This window comes from Onychostoma macrolepis, chromosome 05, assembly GCF_012432095.1.
Source record: "Onychostoma macrolepis isolate SWU-2019 chromosome 05, ASM1243209v1, whole genome shotgun sequence".
NCBI classification, from domain to species: domain Eukaryota; kingdom Metazoa; phylum Chordata; class Actinopteri; order Cypriniformes; family Cyprinidae; genus Onychostoma; species Onychostoma macrolepis.
Window position 1 is genome coordinate 14,502,650 of NC_081159.1, and position 16,423 is coordinate 14,519,072.

Consider the following 16,423-nt stretch of genomic DNA (forward strand, 5'->3'; position numbering starts at 1 on the left):
ATTATGAAAAACAATCAATGGTGAAATATCTATTGCTAAAGTCTCACTCTTGATACACCTATCAGTTTTCATCACTCCTATGACAACCAACATGGACAAAAGTCACAGCACCGGATGCACTTCAGATCATTTTCTGCTCATGGTGGCTCCTCAAGTACTGTTATGCATCTGCTGCCTGTTCAATAATTGCTGGCCCTTCGTGGATGGATGGACTTAGAGAGGCTTAGGGACAAAGGTCTGTCTCAGGGCCCCTTGACACCAGTCAGTGTTTGGAACAGTGATGGAGTTCCCCATAGCATACAGTACAGTGTCTGACACTCCATCAGGGCTATGCTTGCCTCAGTAAAGCTGACAATGTGGCCGCCCTGGGACTAGCCGTGCACATGCTAAATTTCCATTTGTCTCTCTCAGTGGAGATCCTGGGCTGTATTTCAAAACATAGCATCGCTGTCACACTGAGATGCTACCAACAACACGAGCCCCTCATAAAACATCATATCCGAAGGAGCGGCACAGATGCGGCCGAGAAGGCCTTGTCAATCCGAACGGCCTTCTTTTAAGTGACTACTCTGTCAGAGACTGGACAGCCACCACATAAACACATTTCAGGGTGAAATGATAGGTTGCCCTGTTGAAAACACAACATGGACCATGATGCAAGCTGCACAGTGGGTAATAGAGCTGTAAATGCAATCTTACATCATGGGTGATTTGAAGTTGTCCTTGTGGCCAAAAGCCATCACTTAACATTTAAAACATCTCTAGCGATATGATGTGTCTGAGCCCATGTAAGTGAAACTATGCAGAACGAGGACATATTTGGTTATCCGATGGTTTAAAGTCGGCATGAAATAAAAATTTTGTTTATTGTGTTTATTGTCCTGCACTTGATTAAAGACTAAGAGGGCACTTTTTTTTTTTTTTTAAATGATGTGCATGGATAAATCAATTATAACAAACACTGGAATATTCCATAAAAAATGTCAGATTTGATTTCATGTTGACTTGTTTGACTTCGTTTGTAACTGATCTGTCAATCTGTTAATTAAGCACTAAACAATCTGTTATATTAAAGCATATGCATGTTATATATTTAACATTTATTTAGACATTTTGATTTATTGATCTAAATGTAGACATATTTACATCTAGATTTTATGTAGCATCTATATTTAACAACTATATATGTAACATCTATATACTATATATATGTTCACAAATTTTGAGGTCTAATATTATGATAAAATTAGATTTCACTTACATTTTATTTTTATTACTGATCTAATCTTAATGCTTGTGTGTGGCCATTGTGTTTTTTCTTAATATGGAAATGAAGGTCCCAATTTAAATGTCTGTCGAGGTCTGGGACAGACGCCCTCCCATCATTTCAACCCTAACAGAGAAATAGAGAGAGGGAGAGTGCTCTGTATGCGCTATGTCCACATTGACGTGTCAAGTGTTAGATTAACTGCCCTCTCAAGCTCCTTTTATTTCCCTGTTCCAGGGCAACGCTCATTTACATAAACAGATAATCCCTGATAAAAAATTTCCATTAGACAAAGGTGAAATGGATCAATTTTGTCTGCCAAGATAAATCTTACGTTTTACACCGACAGGGTCATTACCCAGGCCACATTTCAGAAATAATGTATTTAAAAATCAGCCGATAGCAGCCATTTCCAGGTTTCCAATTACCTTTAAGAAAAGCTTATTCTGTGGACAATAAAGCACATTACGGCACAATATGATACAGTCCATAAAGATCACACTGTTTGATGAGAGGTGAGAGAAAGCTCAGCATATTTAGGGGGAATGTCACAACCCCGCGTTCCCGCAGACGGCTCTCTGCAGGTGCCAGGCAAATGTTCTATTACCCCAGTCCAAATAGATTAACAGTCCTGTTAAAGAAATAAACAGTATTTTTCCTCCGTTTTTTTTCCCGCCTACACCCCTCTGTCCTTCTCAGCTGATGAAAGGTGGTAGATTGACAGGGGGTTGCAAGGTGATGCCACCAGCGCCGGAGAGAAAGAGAGAATGAAAATCTCATTAGTCTCTCCTTCCACCCCAATTCCCAGACCCCCCTAACTGACCTTGAGACACCCCCACCTACCCAGCCATCCCTCCCCTTCCCAGCTGAGGTGAATCCCTCGCATTGCCTTGGGTCTTCTCGGAGCTCGGAGCGCCGCTGCCGCTGAGGTCAGACGCTGGCGCTACTGAATTAGTGCCAATCCTCCAAACAAGCCTGGGCGTGGGGTAGTCCTGTGGCGGGAGGAGATTCAGGGCCGTGGAGGGCAGACGGCCCTCCCTCTCCTCCACCATACTGTCTCTTGCTCTCCCCTTCATATCCGGGAAAAGCAGCAGGTCCTAGACATTCTACCACCACAATCGTGGCACCAACGGCCGTCTACGTGCAAGGATGCATCAAAATCATCAGCGCAATTCGTTCGCTCAGGAGAACGCTGTCATTTTCATTGGCATCTGTGTTAGATGGAGTTATTGTCCACAACTGAAAAAAGAATCATCATTTATGCCCCGTGATGTGAGAAATCCATTACTGTGGGATTTGCCGGCTAATGCTAATCTGTACAATGAATTGACCCCTAAAATAAAAAAAATAAAAAAACAATAATTCAGTCGTGGTGTTGGAGGCCAGAATGACAAAATACATTACTGTGATAAGGGTCAAAGCTCTCAAATAAGAAACGTGTATTTCTATTCAGAAGTATTAAATGCCAGCAAATGTGTTTGACAATTGACTCATTTAGCTTCTGCATTGAGCTCCTCTGAGCTGGTTTTAATTCACATTTGTTTTATCTCATTTACAAACTAATTAATACATTTAGTTTCAGATTCCCCATGCTGTTTGATAATGTTTCCACAGGATTTTGACTGTATGAAACATTCTATTAAAAAAGTAAAGGAAGTACTTTAGGCCATTTTAAATAGCCGAGATGAGCGGTGACGGTAGAAACAAAATGAGTTACCACAGTACCATCTAGTGGATATTTTAGACCTACTGCCAAAATCATCACCACAATCAGGACACAGTACAAGAGACGGATCATTTCTATCGGGGCACTTTATTATTATTATAATTATTATTTGCTGTTTTACGTTTCTTTTATTCGCAGAACTGTGCCTAACTGGTGTCAAATTAAAGTGAACTATACAAAATAATTAAATTTAAAGGTGTTAAATTATGTCAAAAATCCATTTCGCTGTATTAGCATTTAATGAATCGACCTACTATCTCGGGTTAACTGCATAAGTTATCTATGAATTTATTTTATAAATACAAAATGTATAGAACATCGAAGCAAATTAGTTGACGAATTACTGTTTAAAAGTATTTTGTGACAGAAAATAGATACAGAGTGACATCTACAGGAAGAAAAATATTTTCACTTTTTCTCTTTGAATTCTAGTAGGCTATTTTCAGTACAATACCAATTTTTAATAACAAAAAAACGTACATTACACATTATAAAAAATTAATCATCTTGTTGAATGTGATGTTTCTTTCACCCTCCTGTGGTCCATGTGACTATCAAATTACAATTCTAATAGTATAATAATGTAAAACACACAACAGAACTTTATAGTGAACAAATTCCCCCTCAAAAGCTCTTTGAGTCCCAGAATATTCTATTAATTTTACATGAAAAAAAATCAATAGGGATTTGTAAGGGCAATATGTCATAATAATCAGTTTTATAACAAAGTGCGTATTTGTTACTGTAGAGGGGTTAAATAATAATAATAAGGGCCCTGTGCCAAAAAGCTTAGCATGTCTGCTTGAGTCCTTTAGCCAGACTTATGATTTTCCCCATAAATGAGGATTTAGAGTATTTCATGCTGACAGCAAAAGTGACACACAGCAAACAGTCATTAATATCACAAGATATTAATCTCGTTCCAGCAAATGCTAAATGCAGAAGAACAATTGCATTGTCTGATCTAATCTCTTGCTTATTGTGGAAATTGTTTCCCCTTTCTTTTGGCCTCTGGGGAATTATAGTCTTGGGGCCAGATGTACATCTTATTGAAGAGATAATTGTAAGTGAAAAAAGAGGATGCCTTTATATCAAAGCTCAATTCCTCCCAATATTGTTATGCAGATGGAACTTTCACTAAGCTGCAATCTCCAATCATTGCCTCATTTGAACTTCTTTTAAGCAGAAAAAAAAATGGTGAGCACAATAGTATAGTAAAGAATAAAGTAAAAATAAAAATGTTTAATATAACTGAGTACACTGAGCTACACCGATTAAATTACATTTTATAAAGTGAAGTAAATTTAAAAAGGGAAATATTTCAACTAACAATTGCTCCTTATATGTAGCAATGTAATACCAGTAATTTATACATATTGTATTACTTAAGTTTTTTTTTTTTCTTTTAACATAATCTTATATAAGGACCTGAGGGATCTGAGGATGTTCTGAAGTAAAAATATATATTATTTAGTCTGCCTATTCTTTTGAGGAAAAGTGGTGTCATTTGAAGCTGCATGTGGTCTTCTTTTTGCTTAAAAAACACAAAACTGCCTGTGCCATTTTGCATCAAGGCCGGTGCAGTGGCCTGCTTGACTTCCTACTGTTCAGGAACTGGCGGCAAACTAGGCCTCGTCAGATGGCTCCAGAGCTCTCTCAAAGTGTCAGCTCCCCAAAATAGTCTTGTGACCAGACTACAGACACCAAACAAACAAAGGCACTCTGATCGTGTAAGTATCAGTCTGAGTGCTCGTGAAGCCTCCCTCCGTCTCCCGTATCGTGCTAATCAGTCTCCAGGGAGTGGGATCGGACACGACACACATCCTATTGGAGCAAAGTGTGGTGTCTCCTGCCTGCGAGCTGGACTTCGGTGCAGGTTGCAGTGGAAACATTGATGTGCACCCTCTGTGTGGACGGCAAGGACAGAGGCACGGCGGCAGCAGATGTCTCGTGGCGGAGATTATAAATAAAAGCGACCAGAGCAGGGGAGCACTGACGGGCTTTAGCGAGGCCGCTGTCAGGGTGGCAATGTCTTTTACTCGCCGGATAGTTTCTCAGCAAGACACTTGGCCAACCTCTTCTAACAATGACTGTGTCCTTGTTATTGGACTTGATGCCTGCTCTTGGTTGGGGGCCATATCATGGGCACCAGTGGAGAACCGTGTGTGGCGTTTGGCTTGCTACAAGAAACATGAGGTTGAGAGAGCGAATTGAAATGGAAAAACGAATGAGTGTAAAGAGGTCGGAGAAGGTCCAGCTGTGTGTGGTGACAGGTAGTAGGCCTAAGTCGACGTGTGTGTAAAAAGATTGTTCAACATATAAAATGGATTGAGGAACAAACAAAAAACTAGTTATAATTTAGTACAAATATTTGATGTAAAAACACCTGAACAAGAAATGTGATGGCACTCTTTCGCTGTCTTGGTGGATTTGCTGCAGTCAGGCAAATTGCCTTGGCAATGCTGTTGACAGCCTGTTGAAGAGTGAAGTGCTGAAAGGTGAATTAGGAGTGCTAATGAAGAACACACTCCCACTTGAGAAGGTAATTATCTTGGGTGTAATAGCTGAGGGAAGATTAAGTGTGATTCTAGCCCCAGAGGAGTATCACACAAGATTACACCTGAGATGTTTATGAAATGAGAAAGACTTCTTCAAAACGTGATGACAGCAGTCTGCCACCTACAGGTCTCAACTCGGTCTATGAAATGAATGCTATGAAAACTGGGTGCTATTGTGGCTGGTAACACTTTTACAGTGGATAAACACTTACTGTGATTAAACATTCAGAACGAAGAAATCATTTCGGAGAAAAATAATAATAAGAACGAGTGTGAACGAGTGACAACCCCCTTTATGTTGTATTTTAAGGTCTAACATGAATAATTAAAACGTTTTACTAAAATCTAAATGATTTTAAAATGTTTGTTATTAATATTAATATAGAATTTAAGAGGACTGATAAAGTAATTACCGGATAGAAGACAGGGATTAATGCCTCAGGTTACATGTGACATGAAATAATCTCTCTATTAGCCTGTTAGCAGCTAGTAACACAGCACGACTTCCTGCTGCCCTGACCGGGCTAATATGAGTCTGAACGGTCTGAACATGGGATACTAATATTACTTTTGAGCCTCGCAGACACAAACGCGGATTCTTCGATGCAGACATTTATCTGATCAATGGTAAGTTTAAATTCAGGATTAAGCGAACACTTTAATCCGTTTTTTTAAATAAGATCACTAGATAGACGTGATTAGCATTTAGCTGCTTATCCATTTTAGATACAGCACAGTGATGGCGAATTTAGCGATAAAGGTAAATATTTGTCCAGTTAGTGTATTGCATTTATTTAAATAAATCATTTTATATAATCAGCAGGTTTGTACGTTGTGTGTATCTGTACGTATTTTTACCATAAGCTTTGACAACTTGTTGGACAGTGAATGGGTCGTCTGTTTCTTTAGCCCACCCTAAAGCTTTGTTTCATATTATTAACATATTTCGTTCTAAATAAGGTTTGAAATTTGCATTTGTGTTATTTACAGCCCTTGTGCTTTTTTAAAAAAAAAAAGAAAGAAAAAAAAGAATAACGATTTAACAGTTAAATAATGAACAAAAACAGTACCCTTCTTGAGCCGGGACAATACATACCCCACATGTACTTCCCAGTAGTGTTAGATATTATAAGCATTCCATTTACTTTTTACAATAGCTATAATTTGTTATTATTTTTATATTATTCAGTGTCATTTTTGTTACTTGTATGTTATTATAGTAATTATTAATTTTTTGACTAAGGTTCTGGTTTTTCTTTTTTCTAATTTTTCACTAATTTTTTTCATATACTTGTGTGTGTGTGTGTGTGTGTGTATGTGTATGTGTATGTGTATGTGTATGTGTATGTGTATGTGTATATATATATATATATAAGCAAAAATCAGCTCATGTAATAAGTAACAACATTTCTAAAACCAAAACAAATTATGTATATATAGATTGTTTTTTTTTAATCTAATTTATCTGTTTTATCTAATATTATATTTTCGTTATTTTAAATTAATGAAATGTAAATTATTTTAATGAAAAAAAAATTCTTTAGTTAACAATAACAAAACGGATATGACTTTATTTATAAAAAAAAATAAAAAAACTGCCCTAAAAATAGGTCAATACTTCACAAATAAAACATTACTTTTATATCCCAACAGAGGGAGGTCAGCTAAAACTGGTATTATATCAAATTTCACATCCATGTAAATTTTTGTTAGATATTATACACTTATAAAAGCATTTATTCATTAAACTTTGTGTGTCTGTAGGACTCTGATTGTGAGACTGGGTGATAATATCATCATGCCATCAGCAAAGCTGCTGAAGAATGCCCAATATATCGAATTGGGCAGTTACCAGTATTGGCCAGTTCTGGTGCCCAGAGGAATCCGCCTGTACACTTATGAGCAGGTGCCAGGATTCCTACGGGAAAATCCTTATATCACTGATGGCTACAGAGCTTATCTGACCTCTAGACTTTGCATTAAAAGGTAAGAGCAGGTCTTACTTGTAAGTTGTAACCACCTTCTATGCATAGTTTACAGATTTTGTAGTAGCCTATAATTAATATAATACAATCTCACTTGTTTTGTAGCCTTCTCATTCTGTCCAATGAGACGGTAAACATCTGGAGTCATCTGTTGGGGTTCTTCCTGTTCTTCACGCTGGGAGTTTATGACTTGTTGGCAGTGCTGCCTATGTTAGGAGCGTCCAGAGAGGACTATGTCATCTACTCCATAGGCCTCTTCTGCTTCCAGGTGTGTCTGTGCTGTTTGCATCATGTGATAAGAAATTTAAGCGGGTCAGAAATGCATTTAATAGCGCCGATTTAAACTTGAATAGTTAACACAGTAGTTAGCAGTAAATATAAAGAGCTTGTTTTTTGGCATGACAAACAAATAATCTCTAACCATGGTTGCTTGTTTGGATCAGCTCCATCCTTTTTAATAAAAACTGATCTTTGATCAGCAAAAAGTATTTGTATGATCCTTGGACTGTTGAAGGCCTTTGATATCAGGCTTTCCACATTCACTGTTGCCAGGGATTAGAGTTGAAGCTTATGATTTTATCACCTAAACTCAGGCCCGTCTAATTCTAGATCTGTAATCAGTTGCTCTCGTGCCATCGGTTATAGACAGAAATGGCAGCTTCTCTCCTTGGCAGCCATTCTCTCAAGTATCAGGATTAGGCAAAGTGCCTCTACCACCACCCGTGCATATTCTCTCATAAAGATATAATTATAGCATCTTTGTTTGGCTGCATAGGTTCATCATACGACTTTGAGCTTTTTTTATTGTATTGTGAAAACTTTGCATATGTGAATCTGCATATATGGCCTACACACACGTCTGTATCTCAAGACTTTACGTTGTCTTCTCAGGTGTGCATGCTGTGTTCTGTGGGCTATCACCTGTTTAGCTGCCACCGTTCTGAAAAAACCAGCCGCCGCTGGATGGCACTGGATTATGCTGGGATCTCCATAGGAATCATAGGCTGTTATGTTCCAGGAGTGTTCTATGCGTTCTACTGCAATAACGTATGTGCATCTGCTATAATATCTGCTATCTTACTTATGCATGGAAGCTTATTTCCACCATGAAATAATTGTGACTATTAAAGGGATGGTTCACCCACAAATAAAATTGTCCTCATTTACTCACCTTCATGTTGTTCCAAACCTGTATGAGTTTCTCTTATGTTGAACATAAAAGAAGACGTTTTGGAGTACGCTGGTAATCAAATGGTAATGGTCCCCACTGACTTCCATAGTATTTTTTTTCTACAACAGAAGTCAGTGGGGACCAACAACTGTTTGGTCCTTCAAAATATCTTCCTTCGTGTTCATCATAAGAAACAAACTTATACAGGTTTGGAACGACATGAGGGTGAATAAATGATGACTTTTTTTTTTTTTGGGTGAACCATTCCTTGTTTTTTTTACAATTCACACTTTCTTTCTCAGAATTACATATTATGTCTGAACATAAGCGTCCATACTTTTGTGTGATGTTTGAGCTGATTACTAATGTCTGTGTAGTGTGTACTGATGGGAAAATCATTGTGTATTTATTGTGGAATGGAACTGACTGGTCAGGGTGTATGTTTGCACCATAAGAGGTTCCATAAGAATGACACGGAGAGCCTCTACACTGTGTGCGATAGGCGGTTATGGCCAATGTGGACAGGGGTAGATTAATTAGGTGGCTTGAGGTGTATCGTCCCACAGTGGTTTCTAGCAGCAGATGGTTGGCCTGCTTTTGTTGTGGGCATATGTTACCTGTGCAACAGATACAGAGCAAGAGTTCACCTTTTCCTGGGGAAAACAGTCTGGTGTGTGTGTGTGCTATGAATACTACAAGGAGAGACTGATTATATGGGTTTAGTAAAGAAAAATCATTTTACTGTATTTTCAATTTCTGCGGTAGTACATTTATTTGTTCACCCAAAAAGAATACTAATGGCATAATTTACTTGCACTCATGTGATTCTTCTCTCTTCTGCAAAAGAAGGTATTTAAAAGATCACTGTATGGACATGAACATTTTTCAAAATACCTACTTTTGTGTTTCACAGAAGAAAGTTTAAAATGACATGGGTGAGTAAATAATAAAATAATTGTAATTTTTGGGTGAACTGTTGCTTAAAAAGCAAGGAATAGTATGAACGTTTAATAGGAAAGTTAGACACACTGAGAGCTGTCGCATCTTGACATTTCCCGTGAGATTACTGTAACACTGTGCTAGAGTATGTTTGATTATGTTGTACGATAGTTTATTCCTCCTTTCCTGTTAGTTTGCACAATGGACCCCCTGTGGAGCAGCTTTGTACTGCCTGTATAAAAACGACGAGGTGCCGCTTGGCGTGGAGTCTTCTTTGTTTCAAGATTCTTGTGCAGTTTTCTGAAAGCTTGGATCTTGGATATCCTGAGCAAGCTGCTTGCTCTCGTCCCCTCTACTCCCACTTGCTGTTTGCCGAGCACCAGCGCTTTTGGCCACGCTGCTCCACATGGTTCTCCCCACATATTGGAAGTGCTGGCTTATTGTGCCCCAGAATGCGGCAGAAATCTGCTCCAGCCCAAAGCAGATGGCCGTGTTCGTGGACCCACTCCGTCACTCCTGTTCCCCACCATATGACATTCACACGTGGGTGAGCCATCTCCACTCTCCCTCTGCCAAGTGTTTAGCTTTGCTTTTTGGATGACTACTCAATCAGCCAAGTGCCCCAAGAGAAAGAGAGACCGCTTTCTCTGTTGCTTTTTCGTGCACCAGGTTTTTTTTTCCCTGCAGAACAAGTGATTTTATCGTCTGTGTTGTACACATTAAGAGGACTTCCATGTGTTTGTGGTTCATGTAGTTTTTGTCTGGTTTGTGTAACTGTCTGCAGTACTGGCGGCAGGTGTACCTGGTAACCGTTCTGGCCATGATGCTGGCAGTGTTCTTCGCCCAGATACACCCTCATTACTTGACCAAGAAGTGGCAGAAGCTTCGCTCTGTTATATTCTGTGCTGTGGCGGGATATGGCCTCATCCCCACCTTTCATTGGATCTGGCTCAGTGGGGGTTTCAGCTCAGACATAGTCCAGGTAATGGGCATCCTCACAATTTTTAAATAGATATTCATAAATAACATCAACTATAGTAATGAATATTGCCAGCCTTTTTCCATATATGGAAAAAATATTTACCAGACTTTTACCCATTTTTCAACCTCAATAATCTTAATAATGATAGTAGTACTCAGTGTATATATTGTATATTCAGTATATATATAACTTATTTTTTTTTTTTTTTTTGGTTAGGAATTTATTCCCAGAGTGCTGATAATGTATGTACTTGCTGTAGCTGCTATCATCTTCTACATGTCCAAAGTTCCAGAGCGTTATTTTCCAGGTACTTGAAATGTTCATATTTCTTATTCTTTCATTTTTATTTCACAATGGGAGAGCTCAGTATGGCATCCAGACATGGAAGCAGGGTTACATTTCACTTATGTCGAATTTGATACTGATTTTTTTTGGGACTAAACCAAGGGCCACACCTGCCTTAATTAAATGGACTCGCACTGCTGTATGAGAGGACCAGCCTCAGACAAGTTAATTAATGCTTTAATGCTCTTTTTGTAATCTCTAGGTCATCTGAACTACTTGGGCTCCAGCCATCAGGTCTGGCACATATTGGTAGTGCTCATGTTCTACTGGTGGCATCAGTCTGCACTTTTCATAACCAACTATCGACACGCTCACCCTTGCTCAGACTACCCTCTTCATTCCTAGAGTTACGGGATCGAGAGACACCACTGAGGAATGTTGTATAGCATTTTAAATGATCTTAAAGCTTGAACACATTCAGTGTTTATAAGATATGATTGCAAGGTGTATGTATTTCGTTTTTTTTTTAACTGTTTATCAATTTTGACACTTTTTATACATTTTGTAAAATTGCCTAGATGTTTTAGTATAACTACAGTTTAAAGGCACTTGAGGCAAGCAGTGTTAAAAGCACTTTAAAAATCAAGGTGAAGCACCATATCATAGCGTTTGCATGCGTGGGTTTCTACATCTATACAAATGTACTTCTTGGGTAACATGCAGGTTGTGGGCAAAACGTCTGTTAAATGCTAATAGTTAAACATTCAGCATTGAATTGTCTGTTCAATACTATTTTGATGTTTACTTTTTGTATTTGCACCCAAAATTCAATGATTCACAAGCTTACTAGTGCCACATTTGATTTGTTGGGTTTGTGTGAACATGACTTTTTAAATAAACGTAGATGATAGAATAGTTGCAATGATACTTAAGTCACGTAGTCTTATTTACAACATTGAATAAACCAAAGAGATTAGATAGGGCTTGTTCAGTGAATTGTTCAGAGATTGGTGAAATAAGCAAATGTCTTACACAAGTAAAAAATATATTTTGTGAGTTGCTCCATTTTGTAATACACAACAGTATTATTTGTAATGATGTAGACAGATGACTGTTTACCATTTGCTTTTGCTTAGTTTGTTACTAACAACGGCAATTTAAGAATCCTTCCATACAATTAATGCATTTAACACTACTCTGTATATTGCATTTCATTCATTTGTAATATGTTGAGAAATCAAGTCACAAAGTTAGAACTGTAATGTGCAATACAGCTACATGTTTTCAGTTCATTTTCTGCCTTACAATAGTGAACTGTATACAGCTGTACAATTGCATTTTTTTTAAACATAGCACAATGTGTATTTTTAGTATTTAATGGTAGGGTTATGTGCTGTTATTTTTGTGAGCTGTTATTGAATCATGACGCTTCATTATGTAATGCTATTTTAACTTATTTTGGTAATACGTTGGGGTATGCATTCTTCGGTACACCTGAATAAACATTCTCTTTGTCCTTTTCAACTGCAGTTTTAATGACACTTCTTTTAATGAAAGATCTGACTCACCAAAAAAATAAATAAAAACAGGGACTCATGATCTCCAAAAAATCTTTTATTGCATTGTTAGAGTGTAGTACTACATTAAAAAATAAAATAAAATCTTGCAATGTTTGAAAAAAAAAAAAAACTTTTTTTGGTCTTGAATGTTCCAACTGCAAATACTCAGTGAGTGTAAAATGGCCCTTATATATCAATAAAATTGTGATAATCTTCATGACTCAAACTGAATTTTAAAATTGCTTCAAACAAGTGACTGGTATATAAATAGGCAAAATTGCAACGAGCTCATTCTTTAATTATTTTCCCTTTCCACAAGAGCTAATTGTTCATGATTGTAGGTTACAGACGTACTGGACACCTAATCATTTGATAACATCAAATATGTTAAGTTCAGGTTGGAGAACTATTTCTATGCGAGTTACAACATTGTCTAATAAACTGCAAGTTTAACTTCTCGTGTGGTCAGTTTACTAAAGGGAACATTAAATCAAGTCCTTTTTCATGTATATAGACATTGTGACGTTCTTACAAAATGTAAAAATACGCATAAAATTGTCTATGTGAATGACATTAAAATGGAGAAGGCCTACACTCAGATGATTCCATTGACACAAACGGGCTACTACAGCCAATGTGTATTCGAGGTACTGTTAAGCAGGGTGGGGAATACCCAGATAAGGCTTTATGGTGTATGTTGGTAGATAGGAGTTATACCAACTCAGTGGTCAACAATGGAGTACAAACTTAATCAAAATGCTGTTCTATATTGGTATTTTCCTCTTAATCCTATTAAAACAAAGGATTATACACACATCTCCACTGTTTTTTTTTTTGTTGTTTTTTTTTACTGAGCAGAGCGCTTATTGAAATGCAGCATAGAAGGCTTTCTAGCATGTAAAGGCTAAAGAATATGCTTCAAAAGCCTATTTGAAAGCATCCATCAACCACAGGTTTAAGTCACCAAAAGGAAAAGAGGTGTTTTAGCTGTCCAGTTAGGTATTAAAATACTTGGAAAAACTACAAAAGTTGAATGTTATCTAGTTTAAAGGCCTATGTCCCGATGGGCTGCACATACACAGAGATCACAGCACAAAGCTGCTGTCCGTTAAAGACATTTCAAAAGGCTGCTTGGACTTTGCATAATGTAGCAGTGTATATGTGCGTGTGTGTGTGTGTGTGTGTGTGTGTGTTTGCGCTGGAAGACAAGACATTCACTGCTTTGAGGGGAAAGGTGCGGCTCCGAAAGGGTCGAGATCCATTTGTGGGGTTTGCGGAGCTCCGCTTTGGACCACGAATTCTGTGAAAGGTACTGCTCCAAAGTCATCGATCTTATTTCCGTCAAACACGCTATGTAGGGAGCTGGTTCTCGGCCTACCGCTGGTCGAATTGATCTCACTTTTGTTGTCTCCCAAGCTCTGGTGCTGACCGTGTCGACTGCCATCTTGTGGATGAAAAGGCTTGGCTCCAAACGGATCCAACAAGACCTCCTCCGGGGGTAAAGCAGCTCCTTTTTCCATCACCTCGCCCAGAGAAATACTGATGTTCTCTTTGGAGTCGGACGTGCTGAGGAACTCGTTGCTGCTCTGCGAGTCCCGTCTGCCCACTTTCTTGTGCCTTCGCACCCGTTCGGGGGTACGGAAACTGGGTTTGTTGCTCTTCCTGCCGCTGGTGGGTGTGCTGTGGTGTCGCTTCCCATTGCCTCCACTGGCCTCCTGCTTGGTGCGCCTTTGCCGCGAGGAGAGTTTCTGAAGACTGCGCTGCTTCTGCCTTTGTTGCTGGGGACTGGCTGCTTCGTCGAAAGGTGCTTGGCCAAAAACATCCTCTTGATTCATAGAAGTGGGTATTACGTGGCCAGGTTGGAAAGGCGAGAATCCGAATACATCCACACTGTCAGGAGAAATGGGTGGTGTCTGGCCGCTGGGTCCATCACCACTCCTGCTGGACCTGGAGAGGTTTCTGTTGAAAGGAGCTTTGGTGAATACATCAGTCTCTTCCGCAGCGTTCTCCTGGCTAGCCTGCCTAAAAGGGGCTTTGGCAAAAATATCTGAGCTCTCTGGTGACACTCTGGGCTGACCACTACCAACAAAAGGAACAGCACCAAACACATCCACAATGCTCATGACAGGCATGGCAATGCTTGGCGAGTTGGGAGGAGTGATCACACTGGCTCCAGATTCAGCTTTCACAGTTCTCGGAGGAAAAACCGCAGCTTTGTCATTCGACACCCCAAGTTTTTCTTTCCTAGAGTCACAATCTGAGTCTGAGCTGTGCTTGTACTCCTCTTCCTCTATCTCTTCCTCAGAGTCCATGAGTAACGGCCTCTGACCCAGGTTCTCAGGTTCGGTGTCTTCGTGTTCACTGTTGAGACCTTCCTCCTCTTCCGCCTCTTCGTCTTCACTGCTTTTGGGAGAGGGCGGGTCGGACTCGAAATCACTGTCTGATTCCTCGCCTGCTTTCTGAGGCAGTGAACTAGTGGAGCTACTTTTCTTTGCAGGTTTGTGTTCTTTGACTGATGGCAGGGTTGTGTCTTGTGTGGCTGGAACAGTCACAGCAACACCAGGCTTCTCAACAGGATGCTCTGTCAGCACACCAGCTCCTGCTAAATGAGCACACAAAGTTGATGATAAATGTCTGATAAAGACAGCATGTGACTTTAATATGCTCTCAGTGGAACTAGTGCCTTTCCTATAGAAACTGAATATGCTTACTATTATTCCACCTTGTAACAATAACAGCCACAACTGAGAGCATTAAAAAGAAGGCTAAGAATAGACATACAAACCTACTACAGAACGTTTAAGGATAAGAGTGAATGAAATGGTGAGTCCAAAACAGACTCCAGAACTAACCAAAATATAAACCAATTAATTTTTTATAATATACACAGTATATCAGAATACTTGAAATCTTTACAACTATTACAATCTTTACATTATAGTAAAAACATGATGCTATTAGAAATAGCAGTAATACTAAACCAGTTGGTGCATTTAAATGTGACCAAAATATAAAAACTAAATGTAAATAAAGTGAAACTAGAAGACTTTGGAAAAAGAAGTCAAACTAAACTGACAATGACAGAAGGAAAACTAAAGATAATTGAAGAGATGACTAGAGAAAAACGAAAAATAAAAAAATTACACAATACAACTACAATAACCTCATCCAAAAAGATAAGCAGCATCATTATTTAATACCGTTAAAGCTATAATAATAGTTTTATTTTTGTTTTGTTTGTAAAATGATGACTCTTAATCTTTTTAATTTAAGTAATTTTACAATTACAAATTTTAAAGACAAAGCAAATTTGTACTACTATGTGTATTGACAGATGAAACAACTATTATATGCGAAATATTACATTATATTCAAAAACCTGCACTTTTCCTGCAAAACCTCACCTGACTATGTGCTCGAAAGATCAATTTTTAACCTCAGGCATGATTTTGGAAATTGTACAAGACATTTTCAAATATTACAAAAAGAACTGACTTGTGAGATACATTATTTATTATTTGTTTCTCCTGTAATTAAACTAGTGTATCTTGCTACAGCGTATCACAATATTTGTCAACATGAATAATTATTGAGATATTTGTCTAATTTCAAAAGACTGAAATTCTCAACATGGCTAGGCATTGCCATCCTCCCCCTGCTGAGCAGGCAGAGCTGCGGATCTGTTATCAACAGATCCATCCAAACTGGCAGAGCGAGACACAAGATTAGCCAAACCTGGTACTATGAATATGATGAAGTTCAAAAATATATAAATAAAACAAAGTTAAATAACTAATTAAATAACATCTACTTCTACTACAATAATTATAGTCATAACAGGACAGGCAAGAACAGCGCTTGGGGGAAGGGGGGGTGACAGTAGAGCAAGAACAGCATGGAAGGAAAATAAACTGTGATGCTTTTTCAAAGAAATACAAAGCTTAGTGGAAA

The 16,423-nt window shown here is 38.5% G+C and overlaps 2 protein-coding genes across 8 annotated transcripts in view; one reads left to right on the forward strand and one right to left on the reverse strand.

The window, feature by feature from the left end:
• The first annotated feature begins 4,521 nt into the window (after positions 1-4,521).
• paqr3a (progestin and adipoQ receptor family member IIIa) lies at positions 4,522-12,437 on the forward strand. Of its 5 annotated transcripts, none has more exons than XM_058774770.1 (7): positions 4,522-4,723; positions 7,316-7,537; positions 7,642-7,804; positions 8,428-8,583; positions 10,431-10,628; positions 10,845-10,935; positions 11,176-12,437. In XM_058774770.1, the coding sequence occupies exons 2-7, from the start codon at positions 7,350-7,352 to the stop codon at positions 11,316-11,318; spliced, it is 939 nt and encodes a 312-aa protein (XP_058630753.1). In that variant the 5' UTR covers positions 4,522-4,723; positions 7,316-7,349; the 3' UTR covers positions 11,319-12,437. The 5 variants fall into 5 exon arrangements, with proteins under 5 accessions (XP_058630753.1, XP_058630757.1, XP_058630754.1 ...); XM_058774774.1 differs by lacking the exon at positions 4,522-4,723 and adding an exon at positions 4,763-5,266; XM_058774771.1 differs by lacking the exon at positions 4,522-4,723 and adding an exon at positions 5,338-5,535.
• Positions 12,438-12,514: 77 nt separating this feature from the next.
• Positions 12,515-16,423, reverse strand: part of bmp2k (BMP2 inducible kinase) — a 37,523-nt gene continuing 33,614 nt past the window's right edge. For 2 of the 3 annotated variants that reach the window (XM_058774767.1, XM_058774766.1), the window contains exon 16: positions 12,515-15,074. In XM_058774767.1, coding sequence (XP_058630750.1) covers positions 13,687-15,074 — 1,388 coding nt within the window. In that variant the 3' untranslated portion in view covers positions 12,515-13,686. The remainder of the gene's footprint in view (positions 15,075-16,423) is intronic. The other variant, XM_058774768.1, reaches the window with a different exon arrangement.

What these genes read in the sequence shown, in the direction of transcription:
- paqr3a (XM_058774770.1), top strand. Translation starts at nt 7,350, where the DNA reads ATGCCATCAGCAAAGCTGCTGAAGAATGCCCAATATATCGAATTGGGC. An exon ending in TAGGCCTCTTCTGCTTCCAG is followed by an intron (nt 7,805 to 8,427) that starts GTGTGTCTGTGC and finishes TTGTCTTCTCAG; the next exon opens with GTGTGCATGCTGTGTTCTGT. An exon ending in TCAGCTCAGACATAGTCCAG is followed by an intron (nt 10,629 to 10,844) that starts GTAATGGGCATC and finishes TTTTTTGGTTAG; the next exon opens with GAATTTATTCCCAGAGTGCT.